Raw genomic sequence first — 24,607 nt, 5'->3', positions numbered from 1 at the left:
GAAACAAAGTGATGTCAGAAGGGCGAATGGCCCGATACTGTGCTGTTTCTGTCACATGGCCCGTCACCTGAGAGGTGCACACTGTGTGCAACACGATACACAAAAACATCAAGGGAGATACAGCTTTATGAGAGAGGGCTGATGTAGGAAAACAGGAAACATCCAGAGGGAAGAAAAGTGAATGTAAGTAGGTGAGGGAGAAAAAAAGACTCAAAGATGGGATGGGACAGGAGGGGATGTGTGTGGAGGAGGGGGTGGCAACAGGTGTTTTATGGTAAAAGAGTTTGTTTTTTCAAGGGGAGGAGTGAGCAAGTGCCCCGCTGCCTGCTCTGGTCTACCCCGATGGGGTTCTGGCAGTCTGGCAGGATGGTATTTCACATAAAAACACACTGTTGGTATTTCAGCCCGTACCACTTTTAAGGTCACATGAACCAAATTATATGATACTAAGGTCATATACTTTAGAATACATAAATACACATGGAGAGACGTGAAGAAATACACGTTGCATAACATAATTCTAATGTAATTATCCAAATGGGAGCATGAAATTGAGACGTGTGGAGAAAAGTCGTGTCCTGGGAGAAAAAGGGAGGAAGAAAGAGTGCAAGTGGTGGTGACAGGGTGATTAAACTGCTGCTGCAGTGGAAAAAGCTAAGCATGTGGGAACCTCGTTTCTGTGTGTGTTTAAGGTGACAGAAAGTAGAGAGGTGTGTGTGTTATTCTTTTTAAACTAACAGAACAGAAGCCTGCGTTTAAACTGTTTTTTACAGAGACAGAACAGTGTGAGAAAGCTCAGAGTGAGGCTGTGTTTGTGTGCGTGCGCCACACTCCTCATATAATATTATAATGTGTAATGGGATACGTGCTAAATCTGGCATTGGCATATGGTTCCTGTGTTAATGAACTGTGCAGTTCAAACCTACAGAGCATCGTAAAGTTACATAAGAGAGCTGGACTCAGCTTTCTGGACAGAAGAGACGGGCCTGGCAAAAACTGACATCAACTCGAATCTAGGACAACTCCCTTGGAGCAGTTTCTCCCCCTGGTGGAAGTATCAGAAGAAAGTAATGAATAAAAGTGACAACATACTTACATGAGGAAAGTTAGTTTTCTGATAATAGATAGATAATCTCTTTAATCTGAGATGTTGCTTTTAAAGACACAAAGTAAGACTGCTTAATCCCTGTCATAACATCATATCTATCAACTTTGCTCTTATATATTGTTTTCACAGTTTAAAACCTGAGCATTGGGAGAAGGCAATGAGTAACTTAACAAGACACGACCCAAAAGGGAGAAAAAAAAAGTTAAAAGAAAATTCCCTGAAAATTATGGCGAAAAAGATATATATATATATATATATATATATATATATATATATATATATATATATATATATAAACAAAAACAAACATAAAAGTGACCTATATATACTTGGTCATTTCCTTTTTCCCCTGTGTTTTTGAGAAATGAAACCTGCTGAATCTGCTCAGGGTCAACAGTTTGTAAAAGGTGTCTGAATGCAGCACAAAAAGTGATCCAGGTTTCAAAAGATTTAATTGGAACTTAAATTAAGAATTACAATATGTTATTCCCACAGCCTAAGGGAGTTCAGTATTTGTGAACATGAGCTACTCTCTCTCATATCAGAAACCAGAGAGGTGTTGGTGTATTTATGCACTCCTGAGATGGTCCCATTTCATGAAATGGGAAGTGGTTCTGGACTTGTTGCTGCACTGGTAAAATCCCTAAAACTACTAAAATATTTTTTACCTGACAAATGCTAATTAATATCTTTTCTAACTAATAAAAGGTCACTCTACATAGACAGCAACTAACGGTTACAACCTAATGACATATAACAAATAATGTAAGCAAAAAATTGACATGCAATATGTGAATTAATAAAAAGTTTATTATTTTCTGAATATATGGTTCCAACTTTGCAACTTGTGTACCAAATTTTTTATTGATTTTCTGAGTGGACTTTCCATTTTTTTTCTAAAAATTGTAACAACATGACATGAGTGCATTTCTCAAACTTGTGTCATCAATAAAGTCTTGAGCTGCTCCATCGACAAAGAATGGAGGCCTGATTTTTTGAAACCACAGAGGGTTTGATTTTATTTCTGTATCTAAATGAGCCTTATCATATCATAGCATTCTCAGTTCTGAAATAGAAAATTTATCAAGTCACTCTCCTTCTTCTCTTGATGTCATCTGCAACGTCTTTAATCAATTATTGTCTTTGGAGCAGCTCCAGACTTTATATGCAATACATCACAAACTGAGTTTTAGCACTTAAACTTTTGGATTTCGGAGAGCGTTTTTTTCATGTTTCCTGATATTTTTTTGGACTTTCTTAGACTATAGGAATAACTTGTTTGAATTTTAAAAATGGGCACAGCTTCCCTTTATCTTGCCGCACAGTGAAGACTTTTTCAGAAGCCTCCACAAGATGGAGCCAAACACTAAAATATATAAAAAAAGAATACGCCTCCAAGGCAGGACTTAATCCAATGCTTAGCACAAAGGTATTGAGCCTTGAAGTCAACATTGGCAGGGCAGACACACAAAAGGCCAAAGTAGAAACCATGAAACCTGATGTTTATAACTCTCTACCGCTCACTTTGTCATTTTCTATGTCAGGGATGGCTGTTAAAAGCAGCGCTGGGCAATAATGTATCACTGAAAGACAGCAGAAAATAGACTTTTCAGCCTCAGTAGCTGATTTAACATTTAGAACACATTTAAAAACATCTATCATAGTATCATCCCTAGCCACTGTGGGGTTACAAGTGTACACGATCATGGTCATATCAGATGGATTTAAATGAACACCTGCTGTGAATTGTTACTTTCATCTCTCCTCCCTCACTTGTCCACCCTCCCTGATATTTAATTAAACTCTTCTCAACAGACTGTGAGTAGGTGGTGTAGCTGAGGGATACTCTCTCCCTCTTTTTCACCTCATGTTCACTATTTCTATCAATATTTTCTCTCCTCCCCATCCTATTTTTTAAAATTCATTTCTTTTCACTAAACCTCCCTGATTCCCATTCCCTTCTGCATCTCCCTCATCATTTTCCTCCTCTTTCGCCCTCTCTCTCCTGCCTTCCTCCACACTGTGACAGCAGAGCGCAGCCGCTTTGAACCTGGTTTTATTCGGAGCACGCTCTTGTCTCCCATCACCCACGGTCTCCTGATTAGACTGCCCCCCCCTCTTAGCAGTCACTGGGGCTCACAGCAGCCGACTGACAGGGAAGGAAAAAGCTTTTCCCAGGCAGAGAAGCAGCACTGCCTGAAGACTTGTAAGCCAAATATCCTGCTCGTCTGGGAGGTGAGGATTACCCTTTGGCCGGCTGCTAGATCCTTCGTTTCCCATATGGGAGTATTGGGTTCGAAAAGCACAAATATGGAAACTTGTTCTACATAAGCTGCTGTAAGGGCAGATGTATGGTGAATGTCAGGATTTTAGCCCTCGGTACTTAATACCCAGTTACATGAAAATCTATAGAATTGAAAAAGAAATTATTTATTTGGAGACATACGCTGGCCTGCTGGCAACTGTGCTGCTAAGGCTGACTAAGAACTACTGTGTGGCCCCTCAGCTACCTTAAAGCTATATTTGGCCAGTCATTACCTGCTTCAGATGTACAGTATGTAATGCATACAGGCTGAGTGTTTGGAGTAGAGTGCAACAAAAACAGCATGTGAATTTAGGCCACATGCCTTTCAGCTACCTTTTAGTTTGCACTCAGTACAGAAGTAGAGAACATATGTACGTAAACTGGTGGAAACAGAAAATTCAAATATATAAACAGCTGAATCCCGTCATTTATTCTCCTTCTCAGTGTGTCTGTTCTCCAATTTAACACCATCATTGCAAATGTTACACAGTGCTGATGAGTGAGCCAACAGGGAGGATGTTGAGCACCATGCAGAGAGGAGCTCTAATAACAGTTCCAAAACTGACAAGACCAAAGCGCTTAATGAAGTCTTAAAGCTGGAGACACAGTGCTGTCTGCATGAATAACATCAAGATGGACCTAGTCTCTAGCTTAAAGTTCTTATGTGTTAATCTTGCAGGTACTTTGTTTTGACTGTTACTAGCTCATTAAATGGCTATTATCGGTTGTTATCGGGGGCATAGATTTGAGGTATGGCCCTACTTCATGATTAGAGTTTGGTAGCAACCCCTAGTGGCCATATGATAGGAACAAAGAAGGAGGCCAGGTGATGTAGTAGGCTAGAAAGTGCAAAACAAACACGAGACCAAAAGTAAATGTTGACTTATTTTAAATTATATGGATGAAACTTATGTAATGTACTCAAGTTACATAATAAAAATACTTATTTTTATCCAAACCAGGATCTTTTCCTAAACCTAACCAAGCAGTTTTAGTGCCTGAACCTAATGAAGCGACTGTTTCACAACATTAGATATGCACATGTTGGTCTAATGGTAGGTGGAGTTTGTCCCGTCTGCAGCATTATGAAGGTAGTGATAACTACTGATAACGGTCATTTAATGGCCTAATTACATTCTAAAAAGGTGTCTTGAGGCCTAACATGATTCTCCGCTGCTTGAGAGGGTTAAAGCCAGGTCACCTACCCCCACTATGATCCTGGTCAACTTCACCAACGGCTGTACAACAGAGACTATCCTAACAAAAGCCATGCAGCTGCTTGTTATAACTGCCCATCATCAGTGCTGAGGTATCATCCATTCATGACAGCTGACATTACGAACACTTCACCCCTCTGCCTTCTGGAAGGTGCTACAAGTGTCAGTAGCTCACTGACATGTTTGGTTTAAAGTAACTGCAATTTTCCATAGAAACTTTAATAATCATCAATAGGTTAAAAGTATTTTTTGCTACATTAAACAAAGGTTTATGATCAAATAACTGCAAAATGAATATGATGTTCTCACCAAACTCTGCTGCTTTGTATGCTAATTGGCAAACACTATTATGTTAACACAATAACATCTTGAACTAAGACGGTGAACATGGTAAACATTATACCTGCTCAGAACCAGTGTGTTAGCATGCAGAGGTTAGCATTTAGCTCAAAGCTGCAGTACGTAAATACAGCCTCACAGAGTTGCTACCATGGCTGTTGACTCTGGTTGGACTACTCTGTATATGCAGTAGCTACACTTGAATTATTATTCTGTTTAAAATGACTTTGCACTATTTTTAGCAAGCTGTGTTAGATTTGAATGATAATATTTATCCATGACAAAAAAGATTAATTGAATACCATTTTTCCTCTCCAAAGCCATCTTCTTTTCCTTTTCTCCTGAGCCTCCTCCTCCCTCTCCATCTGTCCCCAGCTATGCATCTCACCCTCCCTTGCTACCTCCTTCCTTTTCCCCTTCCTCATCCATCACTTCCTTCCAACCTATTCCTCACATGCATGCGTCCTTTTCTGCCAATCCCTGTGGAGATGCACTACAAGCTGACAACGAATGCAACCTTCCATCAGCACCAGCAGACTAACACAGATATCTCAAACACAGATATCTCAGTCTGCAACATTTACAGATAACACGCATCTCTCTCTGCCCCCTCCTTCAATCCTTCATTTCCCTATCCTATGTTTCCTCTTCCTCTGCTTGTTTCGACCCCAATTGAATGAGGGTCTTATGAAGATAAATGGCGCCTCTCAGCTTCCTCACCCTTCTCCCATCTGCTTCCCTCACAGCTGCGAAGGGGAATTCCCCTGGAATTCTTCCATTCCTACCTGACAGGTTCACAGCATCATTTTTTTTGTCCACACGGAAACAGTGAAAAAAGGCTTACGCATGGTTGGCAGGCGTAGCTGAAGACATTAGGCAGCCGTGATAGCGATTCAGAAGCTCAAGGCTCATCAGATTTCAATTATAGAGGAAATGAAGTGAAAATCTGAAGAGGCTTTTTGATAATCAAGGTTATTGAATATTTCTCTGGCACTACACCTCTGAGATAACTTCAGTACAAATCAAACACAATATTTTTTCAAATAAGATAAGGTAAATGAGGGAACAGTTTGACATTTTGGGAAATGCATTTTTTTACTTTACAAAAAAGCAAATTTCCCAAAATGTCAAACTATTCCTTTAATATGAGAGAGTCAGTCTAAAGCTGGAAACTGAGGGGTGTCCATGTTTTTTTTTTTTTCACAAAATTTTACATGACCATTGCCAGCTTCAATACTATGGACACTGCATATAAAAAGAACAGAGAGCATTGATTTTACATTTTTTTTAAAAATCCTGCTGTATAAATCTCAATGTCCATATCCAAATTATTTTCTTTGGAGAAACTTTCTTGACATGGAGAAAAGATTTCTATACACACATCGGTCTAATTTAAGTCTTTATTGATAAAGCCGGGCTTTCAGTTACTAGATGTAATTTAAGGCAATTTACATGTATTTATCCTGCCATGATTCAGGACCAGAACAGACAGGGTTAACTTCACATGGACCAGCAGAAATATCCTAGTGGGACTTCCTTATGTGACTGAGCTGTCAGGTCACTTAAAGTATTCACGACACAAGCAGTCAGTATTTACCACAGAACATTTAACACTGATATCTCTGCTCATACACCCAACAAAAATAACATGAATATAAAATGAGGTGGTGTAACACTTCACTTGGAACAGCTGCTATCATTTTGTTCCATTGTTGAAACAGCAAGGACCCTTGAGAAAAGACTCAACTCTGGAGAGGTCAAAGGTCACTGACCATGAGTCAGTGGATGTGGAAAGACGGATCAATAAGAACATCTTCATCTGCTACCAGAGACCATCTGTAAACATAGACGGGGTTACCATCTCGGCCTCACGAACAGTTCTACCACCTGTTATCATGCAACCAAAGTTATGTAAAGACATCTGAGCAAGTTTCAATCAGTGGAGGGGGCCACGATCAACAGAATAGTTAGTAGGAACGTTTTCTGTGAAAAAGGCTGACTGTACTGTGTATGCGGTGATCTCAAAATACAAATTTTTTTTACCACTGGTTGTTTATTTCACAAAGAAATCTTCCAGATTTCTTAAACTGGACTTTCTCAAGTCCATGCACTGAAAGGGAGTTTAATTTCATTATGAATTTGATACATAAATGAAAGAGATAAGACAAAAAAAGCCATGTTGTTACTTCAATTCCCCTTCCACATATTGAGCAGAAGGGCATGAATAAATCAAAGAATGAGCAAATTCCTCACAACTTTGCAGTCAGGAGTGCTTGTGTGCATGGGAGGGTACGTAGGCGAATTTATGAGACGGAGAGGGAATGTTTAATTTAAAATGAAGACAGAAAACAGCCTCAGAGGAAAACAGTCTATTCCACTCGCTCGGGCACCTTGAGATACTTACAGAGGCAGCAACCCTGAAGCCCAAAAAAATGTATCAAGGACAGGGTGCAGCCTTCATTTGCTCACCAAAAAGTGATCATACATTCTGAATCTCAACTTTTTTTTAGAGTAAGGCAATATCTCAAACATAGTTTCTGCTACAGCTAACGTGTCAAACAGCAATGGTGATGCTGTAGTCACTGCAGGGACAGTGTGATGAGTGAATATTAGGTTTAACTGGCTTTGGGTGTACACAGATAAAGATGGATGCAAAAATAGATGCATGAGTGGGTTTATCAGTATGCTCAACAAACAGAGCACCCTCCCTTTGTATCTCTGTGTCTTTATTATAATAATCAGCGAGCAAAACACACACAGCTTTTCTTTCCAAGTGCTGAGTCACAAAACTGTAAGCTGAATATTTTTCTTTGTTAAATTTAGAAAGAACAATATTTTCAGTCCAAATGGTATCCTAAGATATCGTATTGAATCTGGTTTAGAAATGTGCACTGATTGTGTTTATGGCCTCACCAAAAATGGAGGCTAAAGGTAAATTTCATCTATTCATTTCAATGGAATAAGTGGATCCGCCAAGCTGTTCTTGGCTGTTCGCTAAGAACCCTGAGTCAATTTTTGACATTCAGGGACAGCGTGCCAATTTACGCTTTACATTTACATTAAATGCATACAGACCTTTTCAAACTGAAACTCACAACAACACTTCATTACCAGGTTTATTTCCTCAAGCTCAGGCAACAAAAGAATGTGGTTAGACATCGAAAAAAAAATCATCGCTGGCTTGGCTTAAATTAAGTATGGTTCTTTCCAATATCATGTGAAATACATCATGTAACTGTAGCATGCTACACATACTAGCAGGCCATGTTGTCATTAAAAATTAGTCTCATAAATTTGGTTTTACATGCTACACAAACAGTGGCTCTCAGGTGAGAGTCCTGAGTTTGTTTGACCCTTCCAACACCACTCCTGCACACCTTTATGGACTACAGTGGTTGCCCACAGGGTTAAAAAATGCCACTAGCTGGTGCATTTCTTACAACTGTGAAGGATTTCTTTGTATAAAGGTGTCTGATACCGGATAACCACTGACAAAGCAGTTGTATTTGACAAGATTGGTCGTTGCTCACTGTGTCAACAAGTGCCACTTCCCAGTGCTTATCGTACCACCATGAAATGTACCTCTGTGCGTCAGTATGTGACACTTAGATCACTGACAAAGCAGCATTATTTGGCGATTGGGAATGAGAATGGGCTGGCTCCGCTTAATGAAGTGAAATTAACTTCAACTTTGAACTATGACACTCAGAGAGATTAGGTGAGTCCAAAATTGAGGAAGCCATCATAGCTGTGTTACAGTATTCACTTTTCTTTATCACCGCCTTGGGCATCTTCTAAATAAACTGTGTGAACTGTTTGACCCGTTAGCCACCAAGTTTAACCAATAAGTTAATGAGTTTACTCGCTGACTGTTGCAAAGCTCGTCAGCCTGGGGAGCTTTATTTTCCTCTTCAGTAACTTTATTGAACTAAATGGTATGCAGTGGTTAACAAAATGCCAAGGGGAAGTAAACAGCATTAGAGAAAATAGAGCTGAATGGACTGCTCTTACATAGTGTCAGAGTTTCAACAATGCAGGTTTGGACTCAAGTTCAACATTGATTGATGGGGAAGCAATAATTTATTGTCAAAAATGGTAACAACTCTTGAAAGTCCAGAGGAATACAGGTAATGGTAAAAGAGGCAACAGGTAGAAGCAAACTAAACGTTTGGACACTAAATACACTACAAGGAGGAAACAGGTCAAACAAATCACTGGAGGAGACACATACAGCAAACTGACAAAGAACCAAAGGACTGGGCTGGTATATAAAGGGAATGACTGATTGGTGCAAACAGGTGAGCAGGAGCTGAGACGACTGCCAAACTAGTAGGGGACAGGTGAAAGTTATCAGGGTGGGGAAGGCAATCAAGATGGGAGGGAAACAAAACACAATGGTAGAAAGTGACATTAGAAATGGCACAGAACGAGATTATAACAAAATGAAATAGGAAACATGACTGACTGAAAAAATACAAGTAAAACTGAAAACTGAAAGAAAGACAGGTTAACCATAAAAATATATACCAGATAGTCTTAAACAAAAAATCTGAGGGCTCTGAGGACACAGAGCAGGACTATGACACATTGCACTTTTCTCGGCTTAGTGACAACTCAAAGCACTTTACAACATGACTTACCATTCACATACAATCATACATTGGTGGCAGAGGCTACAATGCAGGGTGCCATCTGCTCAGGAGGAACAACGGCCATTCAAATGCCCTATCACATACTGATGGCATAGCCATAAGTAGCAATTTGGATTTTAGTATCTTACTCAGGGACACTTTGACATGCAGACTGCAGGGGCCAGGGATCGACCAACAGCCTTCTCATAAGTGGATGACTGCTCCACCTCCTGAGCCACAGCCACCCTAACCAGCGGCCAACTAGTAAGTTACTGATTAGCTTACCTGCTACATCACTTCACCAACTAGCCTTGCAGGTAGTCACTATTACCTCTTTTCCACCAAAGTTAGTGCATGTAAGCAGGTTTTTTGAACACATGTAAATCTGCTAAAAATAGGTATTAGACTTATTTAACATTGCCAGTTGATCAGAGCTGTGTACATGGCTCTGCAACAGATGAGCATGCCCTTGTGTGTGTGTGACGTCTGACATCATGGACAGACCAGAAAACAGGTTAATAAACTGTAGCAACGTGGAGGCCTGTGAAAAGTTTACGGTGTTTTTTTCTTTTTATACATCTCTTACCTATTCAGTGTCTCTCTCGAACTCGGTGTTTGTGTTTGCAGCCTCACCAAAAAATGGAGGCTAAAGGTAAATTTCATCTATTCATTTCAATGGAATAAGTGGATCCGCCAAGCTGTTCTTGGCTGTTCGCTAAGAACCCCGAGTCAATTTTTGACATTCAGGGACAGCGTGCCAACTCGGCTCAGACTAGCACTATTTTGGTGGAGATGAACAACATTTTGTGGTGATGTTTATTGCATGTCGCCAATTAAGGGGCCAAAATTACAATGTTCACCCAGATGTTGTGTTTTAAATGGAGCATTCTACATTGTTGCAAGACCTTGGGATGTAGAAATCTGTCTTAAACACACACCAGTTCAATGGCAGGTTCAGGCCTTGCACCAGCTGTTAGTGCAGAAGTGCAATGTGCAGATGAGAGATGAATGGGAGATGTATGGGTGAGGATGAAGGCTAAGCCGGTCACTTCGGAAAATGGTACCACTCAATGGGCCTATTGAGAGGTGCAATATTATTTTCCTTTTACTGGAATTGAAACACGGCAGGAATGAGGACATTTGTGAATAGATTCCTTTGATTTCCTTTGATGTGAAGAGCTGATGCTTAAAAGTAGTTCATAAAGTGATGATGTGCTTGGAGCAAAGCGTTTGATGAATACTTTTTGTGCTTTTTACAAAAAGAGGAAGACATTTATAGGGAGAGAGAGGGAGAAAGTGTGTGTGTATGTGTGATCATTGGGATGACAATGAGCTGAAAAGCACTTTTTTAGTATGTCTCTAAGTGTGATAGAATTTAGCACCATGAAATGTCTGAGAGGTGTGTTTGATACAGCATTTTTGAGCTTGCAAAAAGCAAAAAAAAGAACCAGCTTTGCACTGTTTGATCCCCATGTCAAGGCCTCCTTGGCCAGGCAGAGAGAGGAGAGAGGAATGTAACGCTCCTGGCAGCTCTTTTCTCTCTTTTGCTCCATGAAAAGTAGCTCTGTAGGGGATGGACCAGAGGTGAGCATACGCACAAACTAAAGTAATAGCTGGGTGTTGACTAAGAGAAAGCAAAGCAGTGTGAGAAGGGATTTCACCCCCTGGCAGCTGTCAGTCAGTGTACTGTGAGGGCAGATATTTCATCTGATTTCACATGAAATCAATCAAGACAGTGCAGCTAAGTATTGTCTTACATGCAGCCTTTCCCTTGATATACTGTAATTTACTGACAACCATAAACAAACTATTTCTTCCATTCAAATGTGTGTGCAAAATGCTTTACCTTTCCCTTAGTTACACATATTCATGGTTAAAAGCAGTACAGTCTGATTGGCTGCCCACTGAGAAGCTTCAGTGGAGCAGTTGGGGTTAATGTTGCTGATGAAGACCTGCATTATGTTCCTTTAAGAGCTAACTCAAGACATTTTTGTTAAGTTGTTTGATTCATTTAATTTGCATGATGTCTGCAGAAGCACTGTAATATCTACTGTTTTATAGTGGTATTAGTGCTGTACAAATAGACTTGAACAAGAAATGAATGAGGGGGGACAAGCAATAAGATTTATCCTGATATCTAATGTCTGGGCTACCGTTGTCATGAGAGGTTTGCCTCTTCACATATACGATGACACAGATGGTGTGTGAGTGGCGTGTTTTGTTTTTGTCTTTTTGTTAACTGTCCCCTTGTACATTGGAATTGGGCACATTTGCGAGCTGCTTTACAAAAAATACTAAACTGTACACTGAAGAAATTATTACCTAAAGCACCAATCCAAAAAATGAAACATGTCACATATTTTCCCCTCAAAGTTAAATGTGGCCTTTAGGTTTTGAACAATTAATAGACTTTAGTGACTGAGCTCCTGCTATAGACGAAGAAAGAAAAACAAAACAAAACAAAATATGGAGCTAGCATAGCAAATCTAAAGAAAATAAAATTTGTAAAAATAATGGACAAAGCAACCGTGACGTTAACTATTGATTTGACGAGTTTTGTTTTGAAGGTGCCGTTGTTAGCTGTCCTGAATTTGGCCGAATCTCTTTTCTCAGTGCAGATTATCACCTAATTCTTACTCATTTCGATGTCCAGATTGTGGTCTGTCTGAACATCTACTTTTAACTAACTTTGGTCGTTATGAGACGCTCCGAATTTGGCTGGGCTGAACGTCTCTTCTCTGAGTCATTTATCACTCTGGATGTCATATAGACGTCCAGATTGTGGCCTGTTGGAACATCTACTTTCAACTTGTTTTGATTGTCTGTGGACGTCCAGAATTGGGCGCTTATTATCTCAGTGTTATTTATCAACTAGTTCTGCCTCTCCCATGAACTTCCAGATTATAGCCTTGAAGGACGGACGTGATATTAACCAGTCTTGGATGTTCACAAACGCCTGCTCAATGGGTCAAGTTTAGTAATTTCACTTTTGCCACCTTTGAGTCAGAAGTGATGAGAAGTGACCATATGCTGAGGGTGGAGCTGACACTAACACTAGCTGCTAGCTTGGTTAGCATGATGTGTACACAGCTATTGTTAACTGTCATAATGCTTTTACTAATTTCACTAGCAAAAACTCACTAAAACTTCATCTTAAAATCAATCGAACAAAATGGAAAGTGAAAAAACTGACCGACGGATCCCTTAAATGCTATTTCAGTTCAACCAAATGCTGAACAAGACTTTTTTAGGTGACTGAAAGGTGATTTCAATCTGTGATTACCCCATGGTTAAATTATCCAACTGACATTGTCGCTGTAGTAGCGACTTGTCAAGGGTTCGCACCCACCTTTCACTCATAACAGCTGAAGCAGCTTAATTATCCATAACTTTAATTTGGGCATTTTAACATAGGTCTACGGGGATTGCCTCAGTTTTGAAGCCAACCTCAGGTGGCCATTTGAGGAACTGCAGTTTCTGGTACTTCTGTGTTGGCTTCATTTTCCCCTGACTATCAGTAGTTTCCACAAACAGAGGTGTCAACCATGGACATGTGCACATTTAACATCCCTAGAACTGGATTCTTGGATACTGTTGCCATGGATGCACATAACTCCCACACAACTGAAACATGTTATAAAGGTTATATTTGTGTGAGATATAATTTTCTGTTTTGTTCCTACAGTAAGTGCTGTACTGTAGTGGCTGAGCTTATATTTCCCATGGCTGTTATTTGCAGTACTCTGTCAATTACCATATGAATGTTTGTGTTTAAATGTTATGTTATGGGGTAAATTAGTTTTGCAACATATTTAGCAAACTTGTGACTGTATTAGATGACATGCTTAAGAAATGTCATCTTAACTGTTTCAGTGCATACATGTGATCATCCCTGTTTTATTGGCTTCATGGAAAACTCAAGAGGGCTTTTTAGTCACACCAGATAGGTAGACGTATTTGCATTTTCTCAATGTACCTTATGGTCAGGTAATCTTTAACCAAATATTGCTCTCTTACAAACAATACTATTTACAGTAATGTCACTACGCCTGTCTTGTTGAACTTTGTCCAGGATCTGAACTGAAAGATTAAAGTTTAGATTTGCTGGACTTAATTTTTGGTGTCTGCTGCCATATTGGAAAACAGCTAGATTACCTGTTTTCCAGACTTGCTGGGGTTGCCACTATGACTTTGCTTGAATCAGTGTGTTTTTTCTGCTGACATTATCCTCTTGTAAAGTCATCAAGTGTTAGCTGCAGAATGGATTGTATGCTTAAGTATGTTTAACCTCTCCTTTCAAGTGAATGACTACGGTGTCTATGTACTCCGAAATCTGCAGAGACTCCACTGTTATGGAACTATTTGCATTGGTAATACAATAGTTTTACTAAAAGACTCAACTAGAGTTCATTCTCCTCTATTTGAGTGTATTGTTTGTTTTTTCTTTAATAAATAAATAATTAGAAAGAAATATTTCAAAATGAATATCTGACTCAATTCCACAACATCCAGCAAATATTTTCAAAAAGGTTTTCAGCTCAATGCTGCCATTAAAAAAAAAACATTACAAGCACTACATCTCAACTCTGCCCAGCTATTTTAAATAATGCAATTCTATCATTTCTTTGCATTATAAATTAATTTTCAATAACAGTGTGCAAACTGTTTTGCAGACTTCACCCACAATGCTGTGCAGGACTCATTTTCATATTTCTTTGCTGTCTCTCTATTCTTTGTTAATTATATTAGTTAAGGTAAACATAATATTTAATTAATGTTTATTTTCCTGAAAATGATTCTGGTGTAAATAGTAATAGTTAATATTAATATGTACAAACACAGTGCACTGCAGTTAATGTTTCTTTTGTTTGTTTTTAAGATGATGTCAGTGCATATACTGTATGTAATGCAGTATTCAGACATAAGAAGAAAGAAAACAGAACAAAACTTGAAGAACATTTAAAATCAGGGCAGATTACATTAATCTCATCATGAAAGTATCTGCTGATAGTTATTAGAACGTATCACAGTAATTGCATCACAAGTTTTGGGCATTTGAATCTACAAGGTGAGTTTTTTGCAAAACCTCTGAACAGATGATGGATAATAAGAATAATAAATATCGCAAACACAGTTAGTGTGGTCTTTTGATTTGCACAGCAGCATTAGTCAACAATCATAACATGCTGGAAAGGTCAAGGGTTCAACAAGGTCTTTTTTTTAAACAAGTAAATATGAAGGTCATCGTAACTTCTTATTCCAAAACAACATGACCTTAATCTTCCTTTCTAGTCTTGAAAGAGGATCAATGGAGCACAGTGTATACAATTCTAAAGGATTAGATCACCAAATAATTAACCTGGCAAGTACAAGTGCCCAGGTACCTGTAAATTAAATATGAGAGTGAGAATGTTAATAACATCCCAGCAGAATAGCAAATGGGAAGTTTAGACTTAATTTTATATTATTCTGTGGTGCATTCTGATTGTTTTTACCCTAGACAGTTTAACTGGATCAGTGCTTGCATTAGCTAACTTTTCTACATGTGCTGGCAGCCTCTGGCTTCTATATTCTGTATATTGCATTTCATTTCTTGCCATACATGCAATCTGAACTAATTTACCAGATAAAATATTCTGAATCTTTCATTTGCAGATGGAGTGGAGTTTGTCCTGACAATCCCAGTTCTCCCAAACTCCCTTTTTGGTGAAAGCTCCACAGCGTTTCAGTCTTGGACACCCGCGGTCCAAAGCTCCTCCTGGGACCCAGGCCTCGTACACCAGAGGGTCGTTTTTCACCCACAGCCAGCGGTCCATCAGGTAGCGCAGGCCGATCCACACTCGCTCAGTGATGTTGACTTTCTGGATCTCTTTTTGGAACTGAACACGGTCGTCCACAGACATAAGGCTGGTGAGGTCAGAGTGTTTCTCTCTGCAGTGCTCCAGAGCCTCCTCCCACGTCATCTTCACCTTCACCAGCTTACTACTGAAGCAGTAAAAAGGCAAATGTATTATTTCTCTGTTATCATTCCATTTTCCATTAGACACGAGATGTCCAACTGTCTCATTGCCATTATTATTATCTGGTTGTCTACGACCCCAGTTTTTGAATGTAATGTCGCCCCCTCCTGACCACTTCCAGTTGGTATAGTTCTTGGGATCTCGGTGGAGACCGATCCATCCGCTAGAAATGTTTACACCTGAAGCCTTTAGGAGCCTGTCTAGATCACTCTGACTATGAACAGAGGAAAGATCAGTGTAATATTGTCTACAGTGACTCTGAGCATCACGCCACGGCATTCTCTGAGGTACAAAAATGTGTTCTCCTAATTCTCCCTCAGCAGCTGCACAAAGAAAAAGTAAGATGATGGTCCTCTTCATGGTCGTTTTTCTTAAACTCAAGCTGAGATAGTTTTCTTTGGCTGTGTCCTCTCTGTGATGGTATCAATTAAAAGTGTGGTCATATCCAATATACCAAAAAAAATCAAATTAAGTAAATATCTCCTGAAGGTCTGCTAGCTGTCCGTTCTGTGTATGAGCTGAGAAAAATCACACACAGCCTTGGCTCTGTGAATGGGAAACTAAGTGGCTCAGAATGAGCAAGCCAGCTACTCTCCCTCTTCCACTTCCTTGCCAACAAGCAACGAAGCTACACCATGATAGTAATGAAACATCAGAGATATTACCGGAGCTTCTATAAGAGCACGCAATGACAGCGGTGTATTGTTTGGGTGTTGACTTCGGAAATCAACAATCTTTATCCAGAATTACAGACTCCACCTTTAAGTGACCGGTTAAGACTTTGCATGTGCTTTGACTTGTTTACAGGCAAAATATCCTCATGGTAGTCCTAAGTTCCAAAGACAAAAACAAATGACTTAAACAAACACATACAAAATAGTCAGCAGAACAGCAAGGTAGTAAAACCTGAGGGTGCATTGCTGCTCCACATTTGTTGACACTGGGAGGAATGTATCATAAAGCCAGGGGTGTATAAGGAGACAGTGAGGCCCTGGGCACAGATATGCAAAAGGCCCTACTACCTCTCATACATAGGAGCAAGACACACATTTTAAAATTGTTTTGCCTCTTTTTGTTGTTGTTTTGCATCTTATTGTAGTCGTTACACATCTCTCTGTAGTTTTGTGTCTCCTAAGTAATTTTGTTTCTCTTTGTAGCCATTTCTTTGTGGTTAGTTTGTGTTAATTGCTAATTGCTTAGTGTTTTTAGTTATTTTGTGCTTCCTTGTAGTTTTTACCCATTTTTGTAATCACCCTTAAACTCTTTGTGTCTCTTTACAGCAATTTTATGTCTCTTTGTGGTCATTTTGTGTCAGTTTGTTGTTGCTTTGCATCTCTCTTTAGCCATCTTGTATCTATTTTTAGTCATTTTGTGCATCTTTGTAGTTGTTTTGCCCTATTTTTTAAGTCTTTGTGAGTCTTTTTGTGTCTCTTTGTGGTCTTTTTACATCTCTTTGTAAACGTTTTATGTCTCTTTGGGCTCTTTTTGATGCTGGAAACAGTGCTAATGAGAATGGAACCAGAAACAGTTACAGGATGTTAAATGAAAGCAATGACCCAACAGACTCTAAAACAGTCCGTAGAGCTGAGGGGAGTTGCAGAGTCAGATGATAATTCTCTGTGGGTTCATCACAGGCAACCCCTTTCACGTACAAGCAGTCATGTAATTGATTATTAATATAAAAAATATTGATTAGTGCAGCTTTAAAGTGATTCTCCATACAGTGTCCAATCCATGCTACATGGACGCTGTTTCAGCACTCTTTGTTCACGCTTTGCTGATCTGCTTGGGCTGCTAATTGAAGTACAACATATCCTATGTATGTTGTACAGTGCAAAATTAAATAATAAGGGCAGAGTGTGAGTTAGAAGTTGAAGGGAAAAATATCTAAAAAATACCCCCTTAGAATCCGGGATGCTCCTGCAGATTCAATCAGCACACAGACACAGATCAGTGTGTAGGTGTATGTCATTGGATCAGTGTCAGTGTTTTGTATCAGTTCCCACATTCTCATATGCACACGGAAACAAAAGAACTTGTACTGACATGATTGAGGTCATTCAGTCAACCTAGGCCACGAACACAAGTGGCTCTACAAAAGTAGCCTGTTTGTACTCATGGCTGTGACACACACACACACACACACACACAAATTTTCGACTATGTGAGCAATTGTGCCCAGGAGTAGTTTGATTCAACACTGCCTCCGCTGCAGCTGTCTGCACTACTCGAATTGAAGGACGCATCATCCTTTTGGAAATGGAACACAAGAGATCAGCTTTATATGAATGAGTGTATACGGTGTTATTGTTGATAGTATGTCATTACATTTCACTGGGATTTTCTGTGGCTTTTTTTAAAATTTAAAACATAGTCCTTCCCAAGATCAAGGTTGATCTTTCTATAGACGATATAGGCGGTCGCCTAGGGTGCCATCCATATACTGTATAAAAAATGAACATAGCTACCATAACATGATGCAATGGTTTGTGGACTGCCGTTTTGGAGCCTTGAGTTTGGCATTTCTGTCATCACCATCTTGGCTTTTTGGAGCCAGAAATGACCATATGAGGGAGAGGAGGCAAGGGCACCTAATATATTAGGTCCAGCACTGGTCCCCACTTTAGCTTTGACCTGTGTTGATTCATTTAAATCATCCCTTACCCCTCAGAAAGAACTGGTTTAAATGCTGGTCATAAAGTTCATTATCATCAAAACATAATTACTATTCACTGCCCTGAAAAAACAACACACTGAACTTCCTTAAACTGTTTACGCTTTCTCTAAGTTTAACCCATAAGTTCTAAGTGTCCTGGGACACCAGTGTCATAAATATACCATACAGTATGAAGAAACCATTCTTACGGCCTCACAGTCTATTAATATGACAAGTAAATCACATTGGTACTATAAGCACTTGAGAGGCCATGCTGTGTTCAAGATTTACAAGCAAGCCAGGGCCTTGGACAAGAAATGGATGTTCTGCTGCTCACCGGAAAATAATTATGAATAATGTCTCATGCTCAGGAATCTCAAAAACAGCACGATGAAAAAAAATGACATGACATTCTGTTCTCTGAGTAGTAATTATGAATATAAGATAAATAATTCCGATCTGACAGATGTGGGGAGCGTATCTTAAGGGAAGGAATGCAAAACACATCAAGGTTATTAAAATGTAGACTGACATAGTTGATGTGTTAAGACACATTACAGCAGTATTACCATATGTCTGCTGTTAAATCATTACTGTCAGTGTAATATAGATAAATGCTTTTACTGCATTCATTATTTAGTTATACATCTCCTAATGTGAAGAGAGAAAGGTACTAAGATAGCTGTTTTTTTTCAGTCTGACCATAGCAGATACAGGAGGCAGTAATCAAATTGTTGCCATTGACTACGGTTTGCTCCCATGTGCTACTGATTCAAGAAAATAGAGCACCAGAAGTCAAAGGGGATGAAAGTATGTTTTGGAAATAAAACGCTCTGAGTTCATGCATGAAGGTTGACACGTCTTCCTCTGCTCTGCACTCGCTGCTAAGCACCTCAACTGTTTTTCTCAGCTTCTTTCCAAGTGTGGCATAGAAAAGATAATGAACCTGTGACGTAGGTTAGTTTGTATGGTCATTATGTTTCTTTATGCACGAGAGTTGGATGCATATGTGTGTGTGTATTTGGAGAGTGAGGGGGTCTGGATGCTCTCTTGCCCGTAGGCCAACTGCATTATTCAGGACAGAGATAAGAGGCTCCACACTCTGGACTTTTCTGATACTGCTTAACCTCAGCGTTGTCATACAGTAAACACATACACGCACAACCAAGCACTTCTATACTTGAGAGGACTCTCATACCCATTTTCCACCATAATTGTGTGTGTATGCAGGTTTTTAAATGTAGGTTAACCCATTAAAAATAGGCAAAAGCCTTGCTTTCTAATTGCCACAAGACCAGGGGTGTGCTGTAGATTAGCCTTTGGTTTTCTTTTTTTTCGCTGATGTGTTACACTTGACGTCGCAGACAGGAAAACAGGTTAGTAAACAGTAGAAAGCAGCATGGAGGTCGGTGAAAATGTTACGGTGGTCACTCCTTTTTTTTTTAAAAAATATCTCTTACTTATTTAATTTCAGTATTTTGTGGTGGCCTGTTATTGCAGTGTGCAAACAAAGGGGCTTAAATTAGCCTTTTTTTTCACAGATTTTATATCTCAATCACTGCTGAATGTAGCTGTCCAGCTCTGTAACTGATAAGTACTCCTGACCATTCCTGCACAGTCATTTGTCCTGCAAGAATGCCAGTTGTAAACTTTACATTAAATACAAAAGCAAGGTACCAGTAAGTGTTTTTTTTCATCCAGTTGGAAAGTGGCTCATTGACATAATGTATCCTCTGGTCTAGCATTTATCAATGTGGGCAGTAGTGCCCCACAGAAGGGTGTTTAGAAAATACTGAGGGGTGCTAGAAACAATATTTTGAAAGGGGGCATTTGTATGTGTCTGTTTTTTAAAATAGATACATCCAAATGCATATTTACACGGTTTTATCAGACTTTTTTCACCACCATCATCAAACAACTGTAAAGTTCAATCAAATCTGTCAAATTCTTAAAATGGCATAATGCAGAATAATAATCAACAGTGATATTTAGGGAAGACTTCACAACCATCACAACTGAATGCCTAACCTCAACCTTTACACATTTACCCATACTCTAATTTTAACCTGACCCCTAAAACCAAGTCTAACCCATTAAAAAGGCATTTGAAGGACTGTTTGAAGACAAAACACACACACACACACACACACACACACACACACACACACACACACACACACACACACACACACAAATATACACAAATACCCAAACACCCTTTACAGAGGCCATCTGATAGCCCACTGAATAACCTTCAAAGGCAAAACATTACACGAAAGACAGAAGAACCCGCAGGGATTCAGACTCTTTCCCCTTAAAGCTTAATGCTAATCCTACAGTCAGTCATGGCAGGCCAAAAGTATTTCACAGGACACACAGGAAAAAATGTCTTAGAAAAGAGACAAAGTTAGAAAGTGTGTAGTAACTCATGATATAATAACTTAGTTATTACTTTGTAAGGTGTGTTTATATGTAATAATATTAACTAATAATGTAATAACTACTCCTACTTACTAAACCCCTTAATCAATGCATCATCTTGTGACATTTATGTATTGTTACAACCCTTAATATTGCTGATAATATTTTTTAAGTCACTGGGAGAATTAGAGGGCAACACCAGCTAAGATTGATGGATGGGATCTATATGGTCACAGCATTTGTTCTGTTACAAATGTTTAGGTCTGTGAACATTTTGTTGACCTTCACTTTTCCCTGTGTCGTGTTTTATTTCTGACACACTTGTACATCATCTTTGTGGGCTGAGGATTCATTACTTAACCAAAAAGGACACAGATGATATACAGAAATATATGTTTCAATTCTTTTTGATTCAACTACCTGACTAATGAAACAAAATGTATGAGTTTGTAATAGAAGATGGACAAACCAGTATTAAAAACTGCACTGGCAACTCACTTGGCCTTCTATGTTGTTTGTTTTATCAGTTTTAACAGAATTTAGCAGATGTGCCCATTTAATACATTTAGCATTTATCACAGAAACAGACTTCTGCTTATATTTGCCTATTTTTGAGCATATTGGATTAGACAACAAGAAGGAGACAGAAAATCTGCAGGGACATGTTGGTGTAGTATTAAAAAAAAACACTGACAATGTTGCAGAAAAACATATAAACAACACAACAAAGAACATCTCTGAGAGGTCCTCCTCTTTGGGAGACACAAGGCATCGACCCAGTGCTACATGGTTACTTTCTTCAGGGTCATAACGTGTTCAATTGCAGGTCTCCTGGAAGGTCAAGTGAGTTTTCTGTCCCAGTGGCTCCCTTGGGGTCAGACACCTAATTAAACACACACACACACACACACACACACACACACACACACACACACAAGGCCAAAGTTTTTCAAGCAGCCCTGATGAGCATCATTAGATCCAATCAAAGCAAGTGATTAGCCATGGAGTAAGACAGAGAGACACTTTTAAGGGTGACTTGTACACTAATGAGCACAACAAAACACAAAAACTGGTGAATAGCAAACAATGGACAACCTTGTGTCTGCTTCAAGGGGTGCTGTCTGTCTACCAGCAAGCTGTCCAGCATGCTAGCTTACACGCAGGTTTGTCTTGTGATGGTTAGAGAAAATCAGATCTCACTGCACAAAGTAGCTAAACAATGATGTAAAAGTACAATTTTTGTCCTTTGCATTAACCAAAGGAAAAAAATGCAGATGTTTTCTTTATAGTTTTTATATGTTTTGTTATTGTGACTTATAGGTCCAGCATGTAGAATTTAGGGAGATATAGTGGCAAAAATGGAATATAATATTCATGTTTTCAAAATAAATTAGCTAAATGTATAAGCGAGAAGTGTGTAGCCTCATGAAATAGAGCAGAGTACATATATTTTATTGCAGATGCACTTGAGTAAATGTATTTTGCATAACAAATACTTAGAAGAATGACTAATTTTAAAAAGTAGTACATGTAGCAGAGTAAATGTGTTCACCCACCACTGCCTGTTTTACTATATATGACCACCTCACAGAAGGTGAAAACCTTGCCACTTGCTCTGAAAGACACAAGCCGCAGGCCCCGCCAGCCTCATTATGACTCACATGCAAATGTCATCAATAATATGACATGTTGAGCCCTGCACTCTTTCACATGAAAAAGGTGATTAACTTAAGTAAGGTGTGACTTCTCAGTGACACAGACCATGTTAAATGCAGCAGGCTCAAACCTCACTCTGAGGTAATGCGCTCAGTCACACAGAAATTATTGATGACGACTTGATTAATGTACATGTTAGCGCGGCTCAGGATCGAAATATACATGCATACATTATATATGCGACTAATGCAAGGCTCATCTCATTGCTGCGTTCCCCTGGCTCATTCGTAATGATTAATCACACTTTGAGGGATTGTGGGTAATTACCTTTGAAAATATTCATTTGCAAGGTCAAGGGGTGTTCGCTATATACTAAAAGCATTAAGGGTAATATATACAGTCCTTCACCCAATGGGAATAGGTGTCATGTGTGTAATATGATACATAAGGTTTTATGGCGTGAAGAAATCACAAGGGAGATGTTGCAGAAGAACACCGCAACCACACAGAAACATCTTGAGAGAAAATTATGTTTGAGCTAAAGTGACATGAAGAGATTAAGTCTGTGGGACTACGTGAGTGATCTAAAAAAACCTTCATTCCGTCAAATCCGTCACCCCCCCCCCCATTATCTTCCAGCAGACATTCAGTGCTTTAGCTTGTCCACGCTGCATAGTAACATCACAAGAAAATTCAAGCTGTATTTGCACCAAACTAAAGTAAAACATTGGCTCGTGATATTTTTAAGCTTTTGAGGGAATACACACACGCACACACGTATGCACGTGCACACACACACACACACACACACACACACACACACACACACACACACACACAAAAAAAACACATTCTCTGAATTCTCTGAGACATGCACACCATGCACCTGCACATACACACATTGCATCCCAGCTAGTTAAAAACCCCACTGAATGTAAGTATAATGTAGTTTCCCCTAAAGTAAGCTTTGCTGCTTCTCCACCACCTGGTCCCCACAGTCCTGCGGAGCCTTGGCAAAGACAGATACCCCATCCACATGTGTCAAGATCTGGGTTATATACAATACCTGCAGGTATGCCTAACATATTGTTTGTAATTCATAATGTATGTGTTGCTTGAGGCTTGATCCATAGGCATTAGCTTGTGGGTTTTTGAAAAGTTCTACACATGAGACCCTCTGTTGCAGTTTTATTTGTATTCTTTCCAATGGCTGACCTTCATCTGATTTTCTTCCCATTGTTTCAAGAAGGCTAATCCATAGCCATGCTGGTGACCCATGAGGCTGTAATGCTCATTATACACTAAAAGCAATGGTTAGATGAATGGCATAAAAAAGTCAATAAGTAAAAACAAGTCCTGTTTTTCCCCCCTGTGTACTTCTCTTGTAGCCTTGTTAGAAAAAAAATGTTTATTGAGCAGAGAAGATATAATGTTGTTGGTGGTTTTTGGTGGCTAGTCAGCCTGGTGAAGACAGTTTTATTGGTCACGGTTGCTGGATACCTAGTCGCCGCAGAGTTGCTGAGAGGACTGCTATTTCTGAGGACATCGGTGTCTTCAACGAAAGTCAGAGTCCATCTGTATCAGAGACCAGCCGTATTAAAATGGCATGTTATTTTATATGTCACCCAGTCCTGACTCAGGTCTATGATTTCCTCCAGTATGACATAAATACTGAACACAATCTCTTCTTCCTTGGCCCTCACTGGTTCGTGATCTTTCCATGTTAGAGGAGCTGATACTGATGCCTTCATACTCACTCTATAAACCTGTTGATAGTGGCCTCTCTATAACCTCAGCTTGAAAAGCTCCATAATTAACTTTGATTACCAACTTGATGTTTCTTATTAAATCATGGCAGACCATCCAGCTCCACCTTCAAGCTTCTCTTCCTTTAGATAGACGCAAGTACAACATCCCTACTCACATGGATGTCTGACTGTACTTTTGAGTAAAGGTCAATATCAAATATTTGAACGTATCATAAAACAAACAATCTGATATAGCCCATGAACACTGTCAAAAAGTGAAAGATTTGTCTTTCTGTTACTATGTAGAGCTAGAAGAGGCAACACATTATATATTGTATCAGCATATCTTCAACGGTTTGTATGATATCTTATGAATTAACAGCCCGACTGATTATGTTGAGGAAATGAATCATGGTTCTGAGTGATTTGGTGTGACATGTTGTTTTGATGTGTCGATGCAACGACATCACGTCCTACACGGTAACTTAAATTAACACAACACTGAC

General features: G+C 39.3%; 1 protein-coding gene across 1 annotated transcript; it reads right to left on the bottom strand.

The window, feature by feature from the left end:
* Positions 1-15,245: 15,245 nt before the first annotated feature.
* LOC148189917 (dromaiocalcin-1-like) lies at positions 15,246-15,563 on the bottom strand. Its single transcript, XM_088075118.1, has one exon. The coding sequence runs from the start codon at positions 15,561-15,563 to the stop codon at positions 15,246-15,248; it is 318 nt and encodes a 105-aa protein (XP_087931244.1).
* Between the last annotated feature and the right edge of the window lie 9,044 nt (positions 15,564-24,607).

The sequence above is a fragment of the Plectropomus leopardus genome, chromosome 3 (assembly GCF_026936395.1).
Source record: "Plectropomus leopardus strain MGB_pleo_1.0 chromosome 3, ASM2693639v1, whole genome shotgun sequence".
Taxonomy (NCBI): Eukaryota; Metazoa; Chordata; class Actinopteri; order Perciformes; family Serranidae; genus Plectropomus; species Plectropomus leopardus.
Note: the sequence above shows the minus strand (reverse complement) of the source record. Positions and strands in the feature narration are given on the sequence as shown.

What these genes read in the sequence shown, in the direction of transcription:
- LOC148189917 (XM_088075118.1), bottom strand. Translation starts at nt 15,563, where the DNA reads ATGACGTGGGAGGAGGCTCTGGAGCACTGCAGAGAGAAACACTCTGAC.